Raw genomic sequence first — 19,107 nt, forward strand, 5'->3', positions numbered from 1 at the left:
TGTAGAAAATTTGCAGTTTAATATTATGTCTATCTTACAGTCTACAAAAACATTTGAAAATATATACAATTCCTAAGACTTAAAAATGATAAAACCATTGTAAGTAAAGGAGATATTAATCTGTGTCATTCATTAGGCTTTGTTCAAAACAGAAGTTTACCTTGGAGGAGCCCAGTCATGCTTTGTACAATCCAGTAATGTCCCTACATAGGTCTTGTTCCGCCATGTGACATTTACGACCAGTACACCTGGGAGGGAAAAAATGCTTTTGAATTCATATTTTTTTTAATCATTTTTAAAGCACATTTAGACATTCAGTAGGATTTGCTTTTAATAGTTGTGGTCTGTATACTTCCTTTTTTTGGTTTTAGTGGGCTCATGTTTAAACCCACAGGAAATTGTGTATGTGTATGCACAATCAAGATAGAACTGCCAGTAGGAAATAGGTTTTGCCTAGCTGCGTCATAAAACAACACCTCTTAAATGTTGCTTTTATTATTTTATTAAAAAAAAAAAAAAATGTGCCCACATATTAGGTGTAAAACTATAAATCAGTATGTATAACTGTTTTTTAAAACGGTGAAAGTGTTAGAAAGAGATGTGTGTGCTGTGTTATTCTTAAAAGTAGTATAAACTGTTCTAGCCTGTGTGGAACAAAGAGAAAATACAAAGCATATACATATGTAGTAAAAATTAAAAAAAGCGTAAAACCCAGGAAATAAACCTGTAATGGAATATTTAGAGTTTTGACATTCACATCTTTGAAGGTGGATTTTCCTTCTGAATTAGCACAAGATAATGCATAGTTTTCACAATACTAAAAATTAATTAAAATACTGTAGAGTTCTATATAGTGTTTAGTTTTGTGTGTATATTCACTATATAAAAAAAATGCATAAAAACATTTATTTTAATTTATTTCAAAAGCTCACAAAATGATTTTAAAGTCTCCTGTTTGCAGCATGAGATTGTTATTTGGTAAAGTGAATGTCTTCATCCTGTATTTAGCACCCTCCTACCCCCACACTGAAAAGCTTTAATAAGGCTTAGGATCATTTGCTCTCCAGGCTAGCGTGTGGTGTCAAAGACCTTTCCAGCTGCTTAAAATTCTTCAGCATGCCCTCAATATTTACAGTCCTGGAATACATTTGTATTGCCAGAAGGTTACAACATTTTGAGCTATATATGTAGAAATCTGGAGTGCTGTGTTACAAAGTCTCTGATGTAGCACATATGTATAATTAAAACTACTTGAAAGGAAATATAAAAAAACAACACCCCACCATTCCAAGAGTAAGAAAATTAAAAACAGGAAAGTCTGCTTAAGTACTTAAACGTAGTCCTTAGTGAAAGGCTTTTGTCATTTCCTTTCCCTGAAGGGTTTCAAATCTTCAATGCAAGACGACATTGTGATTGGTTAAGGTTTGCTGCCAGAAATGTATTATGATTGGCTAGATTAACCCAAAAAAACACTGATATCCTAAATAATCTAGCATACGTTTTCCATTAAGCGAGCATACTTTGCTTAAGCATTTAACCGACTATAAAAATATATTTTTTTAAAAATGCATATATATTAACATGCATACTTGATGAAAAGTATTTTTACATGACAACAAAAGTGATGACTTATTGCATTATCAATTTCACAAATTGTGTTGTTCTCATTAAACTCCTATAAATTGCATTGCTCTATTCCTACAGTCCTTAAATTTTAACAATAGTTTTTAGTTTCAAGTTATTTTGCTTAAAAAAAAAAAAAAAGTAAAATACTTTATATAAAATAAGAATGATTTTAAAGGGACATAAAACCCAAATTTTTCTTTCATGATTTAGAAAAAGTATGTAATTTTAAACAACTTTCTAATTTACATCTATTACCTAATTTGCTTCTTGATATCCTATGCCGAAAAGCATATCTAGATAGGCTCAGTAGCTGCTGATTGGTGGCTGCACACAGATGCCTCGTGTGATTGGCTCACCCATCTGCATTGCTATATCTTCAACAAAGGATATCTAAAGAATGAAGCAAATTAGATAATAGATGTAAATTGGAATTCTCTATCTGAATCGTGAAAGAAAAATTTTGGATTTAGTGTCCCTTTAAATCACATTTTAAAAGGTAAATTAATTTCAATTCACTATATTTCTGTTTTTGTTGTTTTTTTAACAGCCACATTGTTTGGAGTATTATCAAACCTATTTCTGTTTAAGAATCACACTTATTAACGGCTTATGAATTAAGCCACTTAAAAAAAAAAAAAATATTTAGGAGATAATTCTTTAACAAAGTATCCCCTTAAATGTACACAAACGAAGAAGAAGAACAGAATTTTATCAATACTAAATCCCACTAGCATATATATCAAATTAACTATTTACCATAAGGTTTTTTCAAAGTCTATAAATCATGTCCACATATCAAAATGCAGAGTGGAAAAAAAGAGAGAAAAAGGAAAAAAAAAAAAAAACACTGCTAAACCAACCAAATTTAAATTAGAACCAAAAAGAAAAATACAATTCACTGAATAGTTCTATCATTTAAAAAAAAAATTAAACTACTTCATCAGTCGGTAAGAAGTAAAGTTGAATGGGGTAAAATGTGTATTCATGTATTTTTCATAACTATGTATTTACTAACAGTCCTGTGGAGAAAAAAAGCTTTTCTTAAGGTATCTGACATGAGCAGTTAGCAAATTAGATGTTCTACTTTACATGGAAAATTAATGATATACAAAAGAATTTTGTGGTGTCACGCACACAAACATAATCACTAAACTGAATTCTTAAAACTAAAAAGCCTTTTATTAACAGGAACTGACGCTGCATCATCCAGGAGGTGCTTCCCAAAACTCAGAGACAGAGTAGACTGGAAATGTAAAATATGCCAGGTGACCAGAAACAGTATCATGGGGATTTTTAAGAGCCCTACTGCTGAGCCAAATGTTTGAAGAGTCACTTTAACCACATCCTGTAATCAAACCATCTGGAACACAGAGCTGTGATTAGTCACCCTGAACATTGGGCTTTATCTGAACAAATAATGTATTGCAATGGAGCTCAGGAGATAGGGCAACGCTAACAAAGAGAAGCATAATGAAACACTTTATGCCCTAGTGAGCTGCTGCTACTACAGTCATAAACCTCTAAGACACATTGCTCTGGTGTTAATGTACTCAGCACAGATTAAAAAACTGAAAAGGCTAGAAATTGCAACTTTAGATAGGCCTTCAATCTAAGTGACAAAGTAGATAGCCTTTAGCTTTATTAATGGTGTTTCACTTTATTGATGTAGCAGTCATTTACATGTTCAACTATATTTTATGCAGCTATTTAAATCTAGAAGTAGAAAAAGGCAAAAATATCACTTGTTTGAATTAAACAAACATATGGATGAGTGTATCATAGCCTTTATATATTTGTATATAACAGTGATACAGTAATGCAGATCTTTGAAAACCTCAACTGCAAGAAGCACAAAGAGAAGGCAATGAAAAGCATTACTCGGCCATTGCTTTCCCATTGGTTTGCCAGCTCTTACACACAAGAGAACCTATAACCACCTCAATCACTGTCGCATACCCTGCAGCTTTTGTTCTGAAGCCTGATGAGCTGTATTGATTTGGGAAAATCATTCAGCTTCTTGGAAAACTAGACTCGAGCTTATTCACTGCCATCTATTTCTTCCTCATGAAAAGACAGTTGGTCAATATTCAGTTGACTGGTCAGCTAAAAGCATCTCTTGCTGCTTTCCTTTTTTTTCTTGCTTCCATAGTAACAGTATTGTTCTATAGAAGTAATGAAATTCATTGTGTCAATAAGCAATGTGGTATGGCAACAATGCAGAATATGTCTTCTACTACAAGAAAGAGTGCAGCAAGTGTAATAAATCAATAAATTATCCAGCAATGTGTGTGTTTTTTTTTAATTATTATTGATATATATATATATAATTATCTTTGTAAAGTTAACCCCTTTAAAACAACAAATTTATGGTATAACATTAAACATTTTGTAATATATGTACATAAAGTAGTGTCCTGAAAGCTAGCAACAGTTTTCTTAATCAGTTATTACCCTGAGATTGCTTTTGTTAATTTTTTTTCCACAAAAGAACAAATGGTTTTTTAATGTACATATAGTCTCACATGGGCATTCAATATTTGTTAATGGAAGAGAATACATCACTGTCCAAAGCATTATGTAATTAATGAGTGCTACAGGGAACAAAGCAGTATCCTCAGTAGCAAAGCCTGTTATTGTTGTCTGCTGTAGTGCTGTTTAATACATGGTTTGAGCTCAGCGGCAGAAAAGAAGAAAAAAAAAAAAAAAAAAAACTTTCCTCGAGTCCCTCAAACCAGTTTAGACAAGTAATAGATTGCAAAGCTATCAGCTTATCTGTCACACTGGCTTCCTGTACTTTGCATTAATTACATATTCTATGTCTGCCGCTTCTATCACAAAATGGCTTCTTTACATAGAAAAAGAAACACAACAAACAAGACAGATACAAAGTAAGGGGCAAAGAGATATTTAATTTTCATTAGACGTATATCACTCACTGAGATCTCCTGACATAGCTCAGATGCTTAATAGTGTATAAAAGGCAAAATATACCAGCAAATTGAGCAGTTGTGCTAATGTGTCATATGAAATCGCTAATTGTCTAGTTATGTTGATAAAATAAGGCTCAAAAATTAAAACTGCTTGGCCTGAGAAAGATAGAGTGACCAACAAATAGTAATATTATTAAGGATAAAAGGATATTGCTAAAAAGTGAAAAGACAGTAAAAAAAATTCATATTTAGCTATTTTTCCATGAAACAAATACTTATTTATGTAGACTTTTCTCGCAAAAAGTTGGGATCCAGGTTTTGATAGAAACCGGTCTTAAAATATAATCTGTTTTCTGAAATATTTATTATAATTTGATTATCTATAGTCTTTCTTCATCTGCATTTAACCCAGATAAACAGTTTACAGTTTACTGTATATGGATGGATGTTAAATAATAACAACAACCAAAAAAAACAAGAAAATGTGTTTCTTACTGGGTTTGATGTTAAATAATAACGTCACACTAGGTTCTGAACATAATTTACAAACATTCTATATTGCTGATGCATTATACTTGATATATACAAAAATATGGTGCTTTGTGAAAAATAAGCATTTTGAAACTCTATAGTTATTATATAACTTTAGTGCATCACCTAATTTTTTTTAGTGTCCCTGAAAATTTTTGAAATAAGAAAATGTTCTTTGTAGTCTACTGTTTACCTATGTCATGTTGTATGTGGTAATGACATAGTTATTGACAGTTATTTGTAGAGTGCCAACAGATTGTGCAGTGCTATTCTCCATGTACTAACATTTTTGTAGACTAATCTGAAGTTCATACAAGACTGCATTGTGACATGGGCCTGAACAGTTAACAATCCAACATTAAATCCCTATTCTTTTAGACTTCACATTAGAAAGGAAATCATCACTTTCAACTAAAGGCCCTTGAGAAAACTCAGCCAAACAAAAGCAACTCACAAAAGAAATTCACTGAGCTCATCAGTGGAGCCATTTTACAAGCAGAATCAAGATTATATGCTCAGAATCACAGCCAGAAAATAAAAAAGTGTTAAAGCAGATGGAGAGGGACTTAGGCTGGAAGATGTCATAAAAGCTGCAGTACATCATTGCACATAACTAATGATACATTCCACATAGCAGGGTGTTGTAAAAAAGTATGAACTTGCACTAAAATCTGCAAACCTATATTACTTTAAATAAATAAAAAATGTGCAGGTGAGAAGATGACTTTTCTTACTTAGCTTTAAAAAGAGATGTTCCAAAGCAGCAAATATTCTAAGCAAGACTAAAAGATGTTATCTATTCATGCTGTGCTAGAGAGTGTGGAAAGCAGGCTCATAAATTATGATGTTTTAGTTAAAGTCAAAGCATTTATTTGCTTTTGTGCCAGCACTGGGTCCTTTTCATCTTTTGCTACCAGACCCTGGAGAACACATTCCTAAACCTCTGCTGGCAGCCAGCTGAGGCCTCAGTAAATCATAAAGACTCCTAATAAGCAATTCTTTAAAGAGCTGCAACTGCCTTTACTAGATCACTCCTCCATTATGTCTTTACTTGAAAACACAGAGGCACAAAAATCACAGATGGCAGAAATGTTCTATTTAATCCCCTACAAGAAAAGAACATTTTCCTGTTAAAGAAAAATCTATAGAAAATCAGATTCTTGTTGCTATTTTCTACATATATATGTGATCAATTGTTATGTCAATTGGAGTTTGATACCAAGTAAAGGAAAAAACAGCCTTTGTGGTTTAATACACAATGTAATGTTCAAGGTCCCCCATTATTTCTGGTAGTATCAATCTTCCCTTTGTTGCAAGGTCCATGTTTCATTGTATTACTTCTGTAAAAATGACGGGACATGGCAGTGCTTTTTAAAGTTAATAATACAAAGAGTATTCAATGGTACAATACAGAGGATTTATAATTTGTATAATGATGTCATACAGATGTGTGATAGATACCAATATACACATCTGTTTAATATTCCATTTATCCATTGATATATACACACTAGAAAACTGTAGTAGTTGACTTGGTGCTCTAGTATAACAGGCACAATGCACCAGATAAAGGAATACCAGTGCTCAAAGGTCTTATTTTTATTTATTCATACATTACAATGGTTTGTTTTTTCCTTCAATAGGTTCCAGAATGAAGTATGTATGTATGCCTACTGCCCAGTGTAGTCCCACCCCATCTATATGCCATGGTTATGTTTTAACTGTGGGTTTCTTATTATGATTGGAGGTATTGCTGGCACATTCTGTGACATAAAAACATGTTTGAACTTAACAAAAAGTCAGTAACATAAAAGCCAGTCTTATTCTCAGAAAACATTGCCAGATAAGTGGCATTATGCAGTAGGTGGGGGCTGTGTGATTCTTTGTAATCATCTAACATTTTATTTCATAAATGTTACATAAAGGGTCATAATAGTGTAAAATTACATGCTCTGATGTTAGAGCAGGGTTCTTCAAACTTTTTTTTACCCAAGACTCAGTACCATGATACCAATTAACTTTGCGACCCTATATTTTTGCTTGGTCTGAAAATTTCGGAAGCAATATACAAGTTAGCTGCAATTTTTGTCAAAGGGACTAAAGTGTGTGCATACGTTATTCCTGATTGTAGTCAAACTTAAAAGTGTAATAACACACACACTCTCCTACAACACACACACAAGCTGCGACCCAGTAAAAACATGGTGTAGCCACCCAGTAGTTTCAAGAACCCTGTGTTAGAGCATTTTAACCCCTTAACGACACAAGTCGTACAGGGTACGTCGCACACAACCTGGTCTTAAAAGACCAGCGACGTACCCTGTACGACTTTGGGGATTAAAGCGGCTGGAAGAGATCCTGATCGCTTCCAGCCGCTTTACAGTTATTGCAGTGATGCCTCGATATCGAGGCATCCTGCAATAACATTTTTCCCCCATCCGATGCAGAGAGAGCCACTCTGTGGCCCTCTCTGCACCGGCATCGATGGCCGCAATCGTTGGTGGGTGGGAGCTGACGTGGGAGGCGGGTGGGCGGCCATCGATGAAAGGCTGAAGACAGAAGGGGGCGGGATCGCGGGCGGGGTTGTCGGGAGCGTGCACCGGAGCGCGCGCGTGCACGGGGGCGGGCACGTGCACGGGGAGGGAGCGGGTGGGAACTGCTTCACTGCTTCACTGCAGACAGCTGCCAGTACCCAAGATGGCTCCCAGTAAGTTAGAGGTGAAGGGTAGAGAGCTGTTTGGGGGGGCATCCTACACCGCTGCATATGTAAATATGCTATACATTTTTTTTAAATACACCTTTTATTTTAGTACTGGCAGACTTTCTGCCAGTACTTAAGATGGCAGGGACAATTGTGGGATGGGGGAGGGAAGAGAGCTGTTTGGGAGGGATCCTGGGGTGTGATGTGTCAGGTGGGAGGCTGATCTCTGCGCTAAAGCTAAAATTAACCCTGCAAGCTCCCTACAAATGACCTAATTAACCCCTGCACTGCTGGGCATAATACACGTGTGGTGCGCAGCGGCATTTAGCGGCCTTATAATTACCAAAAAGCAACGCCAAAGCTATATATGTCTGCTATTTCTGAACAAAGGGGATCCCAGAGAAGCATTTACAATCATTTATGCCATACTTGCAAAAGTTGTTTGTAAATAATTTCAGTGAGAAATCTAAAATTGTAAAAAAATTTACGTTTTTTTTTATTTGATCGCATTTAGCGGTGAAATGGTAGCATGAAATATACCAAGATGGGCCTAGATCAATACTTGGGGTTGTCTACTACACTACACTAAAGATAAAATTAACCCTAGACGCTCCCTACATGCTCCCTAATTAACCCCTTCACTGCTGGGCATAATACACGTGTGATGCGCAGTGGCATTTAGCGGCCTTCTAATTACCAAAAAGCAACGCCAAAGTCATATATGTCTGCTATTTCTGAACAAAGGGGATCCCAGAGAAGCATTTACAACCATTTATGCCATAATTGCACAAGTTGTTTGTAAATAATTTCAGTGAGAAACCTAAAGTTTGTGAACATTTTTTTTTTATTTGATTGCATTTGGTGGTGAAATGGTGGCATGAAATATACCAAAATGGGCCTACATCAATACTTTGGGATGTCTTCTAAAAAAATATATACATGTCAATGGATATTCAGGGATTCCTGAAAGATATCAGTGTTCCAATGTAACTAGCGCCAATTTTGAAAAAAAAGTGGTTTGGAAATAGCAAAGTGCTTCTTGTATTTATTGCCCTATAACTTGCAAAAAAAACCAAAGGACATGTAAACATTGGGTATTTCTAAACTCAGGACAAAATTTAGAAACTATTTAGCATGGGTGTTTTTTGGTGGTTGTAGATGTGTAACAGATTGTGGGGGTCAAATTTAGAAAAAGTGTGTTTTTTTTCATTTTTTCCTCATATTTTATCATTTTTTTAAAGTAAATGATAAGATATGATAAAAATAATGGTATCTTTAGAAAGTCCATTTAATGGCGAGAAAAACGGTATATAATATGTATGGGTACAGTAAATGAGTAAGAGGAAAATTACAGCTAAACACAAACACCGCAGAAATTTAAAAATAGCCCTGGTCCTTCAGGGAAAGAAATTGAAAAATGGCCTTGTCCTTAAGGGGTTAAACTATCTACCCTACACTTCTGTGCATTTAACAAACAGCACTATGGCCATTTACGACTAGCGGAGCACTGCATGTCCCAAATGGAACCTGTTAATTATCCAATCACCAGCTATAGTCGCACAACTCTGATGTGGAACTAGCCCTGCTGAGTGGATCACCAGCAGGTATTGAACCGGACCAGCAGTGATTTGCGGGTTACGAGTTACTGTGTGCTTAACTCATTTTCTGGGTTAAAAACACACACAGTACTGTAGGGTTGATAGCACAAATTGATAATAGAACTACATTGGACTTTTTTATTTTTTTTATAAGTTAAAAATCTGAATCATAAAAAATAACTTTAGTGTCCCTTTAATATCAGGTAATTGTAGTGTAATATTGTCATAAATTTTAGTTCGGTGGTAGTATTGCCAGTGAAATTCATTTAGACACCCAACCCCCCCCCCCCCCCCGCAACGGATTGCTTTCTCACATTTTTTTGTACTGCAAAAGATTTGCATAAAAAATAAAATGTTTAAAACCACTTAAACGTGTCATTTTGTTGGTAAACTTTGTGCTGAATTAGGCATTGGGACACACCCCTTGAAAAGTTGTTTCCTCCTTTGCTATGGACAATTGGGTACAGCATGTTTCAAGCAATTGAGGCATATAAGATGGTCAGAGTTCTAAATTCAATAGAAATATACCCCCAGCTTCTTTAGGCAAAGAAGAAAAACTATAATTTTCCATTGTAAACTATAGGAAAAATAGGCAAAATAATGAAGCACTTAGTTTCTAAGCAAAGTTAAATATTTGGTCAGGAATAGCATTACACTGGCAATATTCTTATCTGGATTCGGAACAGAATGGGGTCATCCTAGTGGTTTAACTTTATGCATAACACATAGTAAAATAAGGGAACATATTTAAATCTAAAATGCTCATTTACAAAAGATGTCATTTAATTTGTCACCATCTTCTAATAATTACCTTTATCAGTACTATGTTCCAACAAAGATAGCACACCTAACGAACACCACCAAGTTGCAGATAAAAAGGAATAAATACGGTACATTCCGGCCTTTCACTTCTGAAATATAGCTCTGAATATTTATCAGTAATGCTATATAGATTTTATCTCCTGTAGGAATTTAGAGCACCTAAAATAATTCAAGCTTTACTTTGTATTCAAATCTATTCAGATTAATATATGTGTGTGTGTGTGTGTGTGTGTGTGAGAGAGAATGTCAGGGCTTGACAAACCCAGGAGCCACTGGCTCCTCGAATTTTACCCCTGGCTCTTAACTTTTTGGGTTATTCTCCATAGACCTGTATACAGATACCACTGTCTACTAAGTATTCTTACTGACTCCAAAACTTTAAACAGATTTATCGACCCCTGGTGTGTGTGTATATATATATATATATTTTTTTTATATACACACACACATATATACTGTATACACATAGACGTGTGTGTCTGACTTTAAATTACATTTTTGTAATACACTCAATGTACATGTAGTGTTATAAAATGAATGCAAATAAAATAAATGCAATCTTTGTCTTGTTACTATGCATACAATGAATGATTGTTTTCATGGAGATATATTCCAGGCACTTGTTTCGGTAAACATCATTACCCATAATGTGTTTTATCTAAGTTATTGGCTCTCCTAGCAGATAATCTGCAACCCTGAGTGGCACGTGAAATCTTCTCAGAAGAGGCAAGAACTATATTGCTTTGCTCAAGGGACTGTAAAGTAGATGTCAATCAATCACACCATTTGACAGTTGTAGAGTCTTGTCCTATTAGACTTGATTCAAACTGCAGGGTTTCTATTATCCACATTATTTTATCATTTTTTTCTGATGCAAGTCCAGTGTTTGAAAGAGAAAAATGGACTACTGTTGTCTGGCTGGCCTAAATTGACTTACATTCAAAATCTATTTAACACAGAAAGCAGAACCATAGGGACCCTGTTGAATCCTTACAGTAGACAATACCAGCACAATTAGGATTTTACATATCAATTTCTCCCCACTGTGCACATTATATTACAGATTCTAGTTTTCCAATGAATAATTACATATTTTAAAACAAGGATCTGAAAATCTTACTAATAACCTTTTAGTTCTTAACCTATTTGCAAGTTATATACTATTAAAAACATCAATTTTGGTAAAAAAAGTTTATACACACACATATATATATATATATACACACACACAGAAGAACATGGTGTCTATGGCGCACACAAAACTGTAAATGGTGAGATAGCAAAAAGTATTCAAAACCCTATTAAATGTAAAAAATAAACACTTGGGAAAAGCCCACAACATTAAAATTAAACGATGATAACAACAATACTGTGACAATACTGTGATTATTTCACTGCTGCTCAATTGAATTCAGCTCAACATAAGCTTTTTTATTTCTCATTTAAGATTTTAAATAGGCTTAAAACAGCATTTTCTGGGGCAGAAATTGGCTAGGCCTCTAAAGGTTATTCAATCTGAAGGGCGCCAAAATGACTGAAGTCTCCTTTTATTAAATCCCTAGATACAGAAGCTTTCCTTTTCAGCTGTCATTCACTTAAAACCAAAGGGATCAAAAGCAAATAATGTAGTATCTTAGAAACATAATAAACATAAAATGAGACATACTTAAGAGAGGAAAAGTAATCCTGTTTACATACATAGGAGTATACAAAACACTAGATAGATAGACAGATAGATAGACAGAAGATAGACAAAATTATACTAATTAAGTAAAAGTAAGAATATAATTTTAAGATTACAATAATTAGTACATCTACATACTTCCCAGTGATTTTATCTTTCTAAATGTCCATTGTAAAACAAAATAAAAAAAGCTGTTGTATTCCAGTTCAAATATATGGACACATTCACAATAAACTGTTGAGATGCTCGTGTATCCTCAGCTGATAAATATTGAGTTAGCGGTAGTGTTAAAATGCTACCTAATAACGTCTTTCAACAGCCAAAAACGTACAAATCCTTGTAATTTAATACACCATTCTGCATGAAAAAAATATCTTAAGATAGTTTAAACCAAGCAGAAGAAGAAAAAACATTGTGCTGGCTGAACAAATTCTTTTCTTTTTATAATTATTGTTATACTTTATTTATAAAGTGCCAACATATTCTGCAGTGCTGTGATAAATCCTGCAATTAAAAAGGTGACAACTCCAATAACTTAGGGGATAATAAATGTATTTTATGTCTTTTTTAGACAATGGAAGGGATCACTAAAAAGCGTTTTAGGGGATACAGACCTAATTGAATTAAAGCCCTTTAAATCCGAGCTTTTTCCATTTCAGTAAGTGAAATACCGTTTTGATAATCAACCCAGGGTGATAGTCTTGGTGGTGTTGATAATATCTGTACAAATATTTATTACAAAGATTTAGCCAACTATCTTGTGCTTGATAAGTGATGCAAGAAAAACCAAACACAGAGATGTGCAATACCCGTAATAGGTAGTGACAGTATCATTGGAACTAGCAATGTATTCTTACAAGAAATACTTTGTAGTTTTACAAAACATTTCTGTTGTGCTGCTACAGAACATATCAGCCAAGTCGTAATGCTTTAAAAACAATAAGGCTAACCACAGTCATAAAGTTTGTATAAAATTCATTTTTTGCAGTTGTGATCAGTTAAATCAAATTAGGGACATGTATCTGAGCAGGGTTAGCCTTGAAAGGTTATCAGGGTGCAGAAATGGCTCAATTTTCAGAGCTCAACAACATGAAAATGAAGCAAAATAAATAATAAAAATATATTGCAAAGTTGTTTCATTATGCATAACTAAACATTTTATATAAAAATCTGTGTCCATAGTACTCTATGGCAGCAGTGTTTTGCAACACTGTATAACAAAACTACAAATAATGTTACAAGACATGTGCAAACTCCTGAGCTCTTATGAGCCTACCTAGTTTTACTCTTCATTAAAAGATACCAAGAGACTGAAACAAATTTGACAACGGAAGTAAAATGGAAAGTTTAAAATTGCATGTTCTATCTGAAACGTGAACGTTTCATTTTTATTTTACTGTCCCTTTAAATTGAGAACCACCTCTTATTTACTAGAACTGCTAGAAACCATAGTCAGAAATGGATGTCAATAACACAATATTTATTTTTCTATTCACACGAGCCTAAAAGAAAAACGTATGTTCCTTTTCATGGTTCTACAAGCCACACCCAAAACTCCATATACAGTCCTTATAATATAACAGTGCCCCTACCTTAAAGGGATATGAAAACATAACATTTTTCCTTCATGCTTTAGACAGAGAATACAATTTTTAAACAACTTTCCAGTTTACTTGTATTATCAAATTTGCTTCATTCTCTTGTTATACTTTGCTGAAGGAGAAGCAGTGCATTATTGGGAGCTAGCTGAACACATCTAGTTAGCCAAATCACATAAGACAAATGTGCACCAATCACTAGCTAGATCACAGTAGTTTCGGATATGTACATATTTTTCAACAATTGATACCAAGAGAACAAAGTACGTTTGAAAATAGAAGTTTCAAATGTCTTAAAAATGGCATGCGCTATCTGAATCATGCACATTTAATTTTGACTTTCCTATGCTTTAACGGCCCTTCTAAAACCAGGACAGCTGGAAAATCCTGAGGACTGGTTTATTGTGATTATAAAACAAGTGCCATAAACTATTTCCTGGTATATAACATTCTGTTAGTAAGAAACAGATATGATTGAACTGAACTGAAAAAAGAAAGTGATCAAAATAAAAAGAAAATATGAACCCTGGACAGCATATTTTGGCAATGCGTTGTTAAAAGGGAAAAATAGCTGGACTTGTTTCATGACATTTGTTACAAACATAGTGTGCCGTTTTCTCACTCCTTTTTCAGTTTTATTAGTAATTAATATTTTAGTACTTTTAAATGGCTCACTGACTTCTGTGTGAGGAAGTGAAATGGCCGTCTGCCAAGGAAGTTTGCAGAGTGTGTAATGTGCCACCACTATAACCACAACATTTTAACGGAAAATACCAACCCTTACTTCCCTTACATGCAATAAAGACACATTTACCTACACGTCTCAACTGAAAAAGCAACGGGGAAAACACTGTTGCAGGCACTGTGGTTTGATTACTCAAGTAGTCAATTCATATCTATTTTCTCTATAGCTATATTTCTGAAGTGTAGTTCTTAGCAAACAGCCTTATGCACAGCCCAAACATTCCTGAATTCCATTCATTTCCCTGTTCTTAAAGCCTCCATTGGAACTTTACAGAAAGGATAGCTAATTACTGAAAATAATGTAGTTCCAACAAACTACTCTTTCTTTGACTTGCTACCCTCATACTTGAAATCATGCAGCTTCATAAAAACCTTTAATGAACTTTATGGGTTCTCTCTCTCCCCCTGCTCTCCTATAAGCTATTATATTAGGACCATTTTAGTAATATATATATATATATATATATATATATATATATATATATATATACATATACATACATACACACACACACATACATATATACATATACACACACACACATATATATATATATAATTTTTTTGATTTTTTTTTGTTTGTTTTTTTAACTTTACAAAAAATAAACTTCAATACTTTTATTTTTAATACACTACATCCAAGAAAGAAAAATTAACCTTAATCATCAACATCTCATGATGTAATTATTACACCCCTGCATAGTACTACCCTATTTGATGTAACGCTGTAAGATTAGTAAGTATATATATATATATATATATATATATATATATATAAAATAATCATACCCATAATCATATTTTATAAAATAAATAAAATGTCTAGAATAATTTACTTCTGTGCTTCAGTTAGTGCTATAAAAAAAAATCTACTAGCTAAACCACCTTCTGTGATGAGAACAAAGTGCTGAACACATTTTAACTAATGGTTCAGCTACATCATGGAAATTTTATAGCACAATAATATTAATCCATCAACCTCTTATCAGCTATAGTAATATGACCTATATTTACAATTTTGTTTGAGTTACTTCTCTTCTTAAACCTCCTTTCTCTTTTATCATCCTGGAAAATTTGGTTACCATAGTTTCTATGTCATGCTGAGACTTGATCTGTAGAGCTGCTATTAAGCTGCTGATAACAGTGTTTCTGTTGCAATTTATGGGAAATGTCAGCTAAAGGCACAGAAAATTCTACACACTATATTTTCCCAGCTGGAGATATCCGTGAATGGAAAGAAAAACATGAATACATATGCACTGTAGGTTAGAAAAGGCACCATCCTGCATTTGTCGGGTGGTCTTGATTGTAAAACAAGTGGAGAACAGATATGTGAACACGATATTTCTAGCTAAATCAACAGAATAGAAAGTGTGTTCCTGCTGCTTAGCCTGACACTAAAATATCTTTTTGTCCTTTTTTTCTGCACTTCACACTGGGTTTTGTTTACCCTCTCTACTAGTGATAAACAAAAGTAAATTAAATTCAAAAGCATTCTCCTATTATTTTGTTAGCCAATGAAACACAAGCAATATTATACATTACTTTTCAGCTTGGACCGTGATTAAAAGCCATGTCCTACTATTAAAACTACAACTACTATTACCACTATTATTAGGATTAAAAGGGATATGAAACCAAAATATTTTCTTTAGTGATGTAGAGCATACAATTTAGAAAAAACTAAAGTTTCCAATTTACTTCTACCATCAAATTTGCTTCATTCCTATGGTATTGTTTGTTGGAGATACCTAGGTAGATTTCTGGAGCACTACATAGCAGGAGGTAGTGCTGCCATTTAGTGCTCTTGAAAATGTATAAATTTGTTGCAAAACTTCCTCAACCTATAGACGGTAAGCTCTTCAGAGCAAGACACTCTTTCTCCTGTACTAGATGTATTTATTATATATAAAAAAAAAATAATAATAATGAGCTTCAGACACATGCACACGCCTGAGCTTACAGTCCTGCTTTTCAACAAAAGATAGAGTTGTGCCGTGGGCGGCTGAGGGCACTTAGGTTAAAGCTGCAGTAAAATAAAGTTTCCTATTCATCAGTTTTTTTTTGTTTTGTTTGTTTTTAAACTGATGAGAAAGTCGCATTTATTTTTAGTGATGGTAAATCCTTACATTTTTGAAACGCTAGATTTTACCATCACGTTAATGGCACTCAGTGTTATCCTCTGACTGAAAAGGGTTGGAATACTATGATAAGACTTGAACCTGCAACCCTAAGGTTCAAAATATGAATGCAGTTAGACGATTAACCAAGAGACATGTTACATCTGGGAAGTCTCAATACACACAATCCTGTGACAGTTCCAGTCTACCCCCAAAATGTAATGAGTAAGGAAAGAAAACCAAAACAAATTCACTAGCCACTTTTAAACACATACATTCTAATGGCATACAATAAAAGTTGTTTTAATTTCTTATAGTAAATGTAACACATCTTTGTTAAATGTGTCATTATACCATTCCTATTTAAACTGTATTTCTTACAATAAAAGGAACATTAAAATTTAATTTTGTCTTTGCTGCACTGAAGAAAAGGCATTTTATAATTATGTATTGATTTTTTTTTTACACTTGTTGGAGGACTCATTTATCTACCAAAATACCTGAGGGTTGCCTTCACCAACAAGGGGGCAATTTATTCACAGGATAAAAAATTGTGCAAAGACCTGTACCTCCACCTTATTTTCAAAACAATTTTAAAAAGCTAAAAAATTTAAAAGGGACAGTACACACTAATTTTCATATAACTGCATGTAATAGACACTACTATAAAGAATAAGATGCACAGATACTGATATAAAAACTTACTTAGAAGCTCCCAATTTAGCTCTGTTAAAAAGGTCACTGGGTCACCCACTCACTGCAAGTGGAAAAAACAGACACTCCCCCTCCCCCTTCCTTTGCATATGAAAAGACTCTTTACACAAACAGAGCAATGTTATTTAAAAATAAGCAAATCTATACATTTAAATAAAAAAAAACTTTATGGGCTATATAAATAGATCATCTACAAACATTTATGCAAAGATAAATCTAGTGTATAATGTCCCTTTAACATGTTTTAATAGTACTCTGATATGCATGATAAAATAAAAAAAAAAAAACGTCTTCCAGTAGATTAACATATCAGCAGTCTGAACTATATTAGAACTGATTAACACATTGTTTGCTGTAATTCTTTGTCAATAGTCAGACTCCGCCCACCATTTTCCTTATTTAGATGAACCAATCTGCACTTGAATCTGCAGAAGACAGGACTTGCCACTATCATTATTTTAACAAAACCTCATATGTTAGGCTTCAGCAGAAATCATAAAATACTGCAAAGTAAAGAAATTTATGTGAAAAGTTTAGGCTTGTGAAGCCTTCCGTGTGCTCTTTCAATTATCAGGACTGAAAAATCTACAGGAAAAGGGGCAACATAAATAAAAGTATATTGCAATGTTTTACTATGCATAATTACACATTTTATATTACAATCTCAAAGTGCTTAAAGTGAAGGTCGATTTCGATTTATTAGTGCCCGGTTTTTAATAATCCTATTAAAAACAAGGGCACTTTAATTCATCAAAATTGACATTTCACTCCTTTTCTTAAAAAAAAGCGCCCGTCGCAAGCCCTCTTTGTGGGTCCAAAATGACGAATCCGGCTTCCTCCAATCACGGCGCTGCATTAGGCCATGATCCCCCCGGGGAGAAAGCCGTGATTGGAGGAAGCTGGATTCATCATTTCTGACGTAAGAAGAGGCTTCCGACAGCTGGGGGAATCGCTGGATCGCTTTCAGGATTAAAAAGGTACGTTTTTGAAGAAAAGGAGTGAAATGTCATTTCTGATGAATTAAAGTGCCCTTGTTTTTAATAGATTTGTTAAAAACCGGGCACTAATTCATCGAAATTGACCTTCACTTTAATGTCTCTTTCACTAAGAATACATAAAAAAAAATATTGTTGCTGATGTATCAACACACACAGAGAGGAAACCAAGGATTAACTTCCCTTCAAACCTTACAGGAAGGCTTTTGCAAACAAGGAAAAGGAGAATTGTTACTTATCCATACAAATCAAAACATACTGAAATTTGGCAGTCAGCCAGCGAAACTATTTGAGAATTCTTCTCCCATCTGGTTACCTTGTGAGATTTTGGACTATACTAGCTAATATCTACATTACAAATACTTACAAGGACACCTGACTCCTTGGTGCACTGTTTATTATGACTGTATTTCTTGTGACCCATGTAGAACAGCTTTCTGGCTCAAGCAGAAATCTTAACAGTTAGTTAAAGCACCTCAGAGACAGAAGAGGAAAATATCCTTTACTATTCTCATGGCTTGATGCCAAAAACAGTTCTCAGACATCAAGCAACAGGTATTATAATTTTCATAATTCTGCTAGAAAACCAAATGTCACTCTCAATCTGCCGGTTTGTTGCCTCGAGATTTGTAATTAAGTGCAGACTTTATGTGAACGTGAGTAAAAATAAGTATAAGAGGGAGCTTGGTAATCTTTCTCTGTTACATAGTGGTGACTTGAACTTCAACAGCTGTTTTAATGCCTCTTTACATAGTTTCAGTGCTGAAATCCTAAAGGTCAACCATTAACCAACCCCATGTTTCCCAGACAAGGCAACAACATAATGCAAAGCAAAACATAGTAACTCTCTCTAGAAGAGGCCAATACACATACAAGGTATGTTGTACTCGAAATTGAAGTGACCATACAACTTTAAAGGATTAAAAAATTTAATGAAATTTCACATTTAATGTGTTCATTTTTCCTTTAAATGTAACCCTAAAATTTCTCCATTTCCCCCGTCGACGATCTCTTGATTTAATTTTTCCAGCAAGTGTTTACATC

General features: G+C 34.1%; 1 protein-coding gene across 4 annotated transcripts in view; it reads right to left on the reverse strand.

Moving 5' to 3' along the window:
• Positions 1–19,107, reverse strand: part of ZNF608 (zinc finger protein 608) — a 70,296-nt gene that overhangs the window by 9,556 nt on the left and 41,633 nt on the right. For all 4 annotated transcript variants that reach the window (XM_053701618.1, XM_053701620.1, XM_053701617.1 and 1 more), the window contains exon 4: positions 161–248. In XM_053701618.1, coding sequence (XP_053557593.1) covers positions 161–248 — 88 coding nt within the window. The remainder of the gene's footprint in view (positions 1–160; positions 249–19,107) is intronic.

Source organism: Bombina bombina, chromosome 2 (assembly GCF_027579735.1).
Source record: "Bombina bombina isolate aBomBom1 chromosome 2, aBomBom1.pri, whole genome shotgun sequence".
Taxonomy (NCBI): domain Eukaryota; kingdom Metazoa; phylum Chordata; class Amphibia; order Anura; family Bombinatoridae; genus Bombina; species Bombina bombina.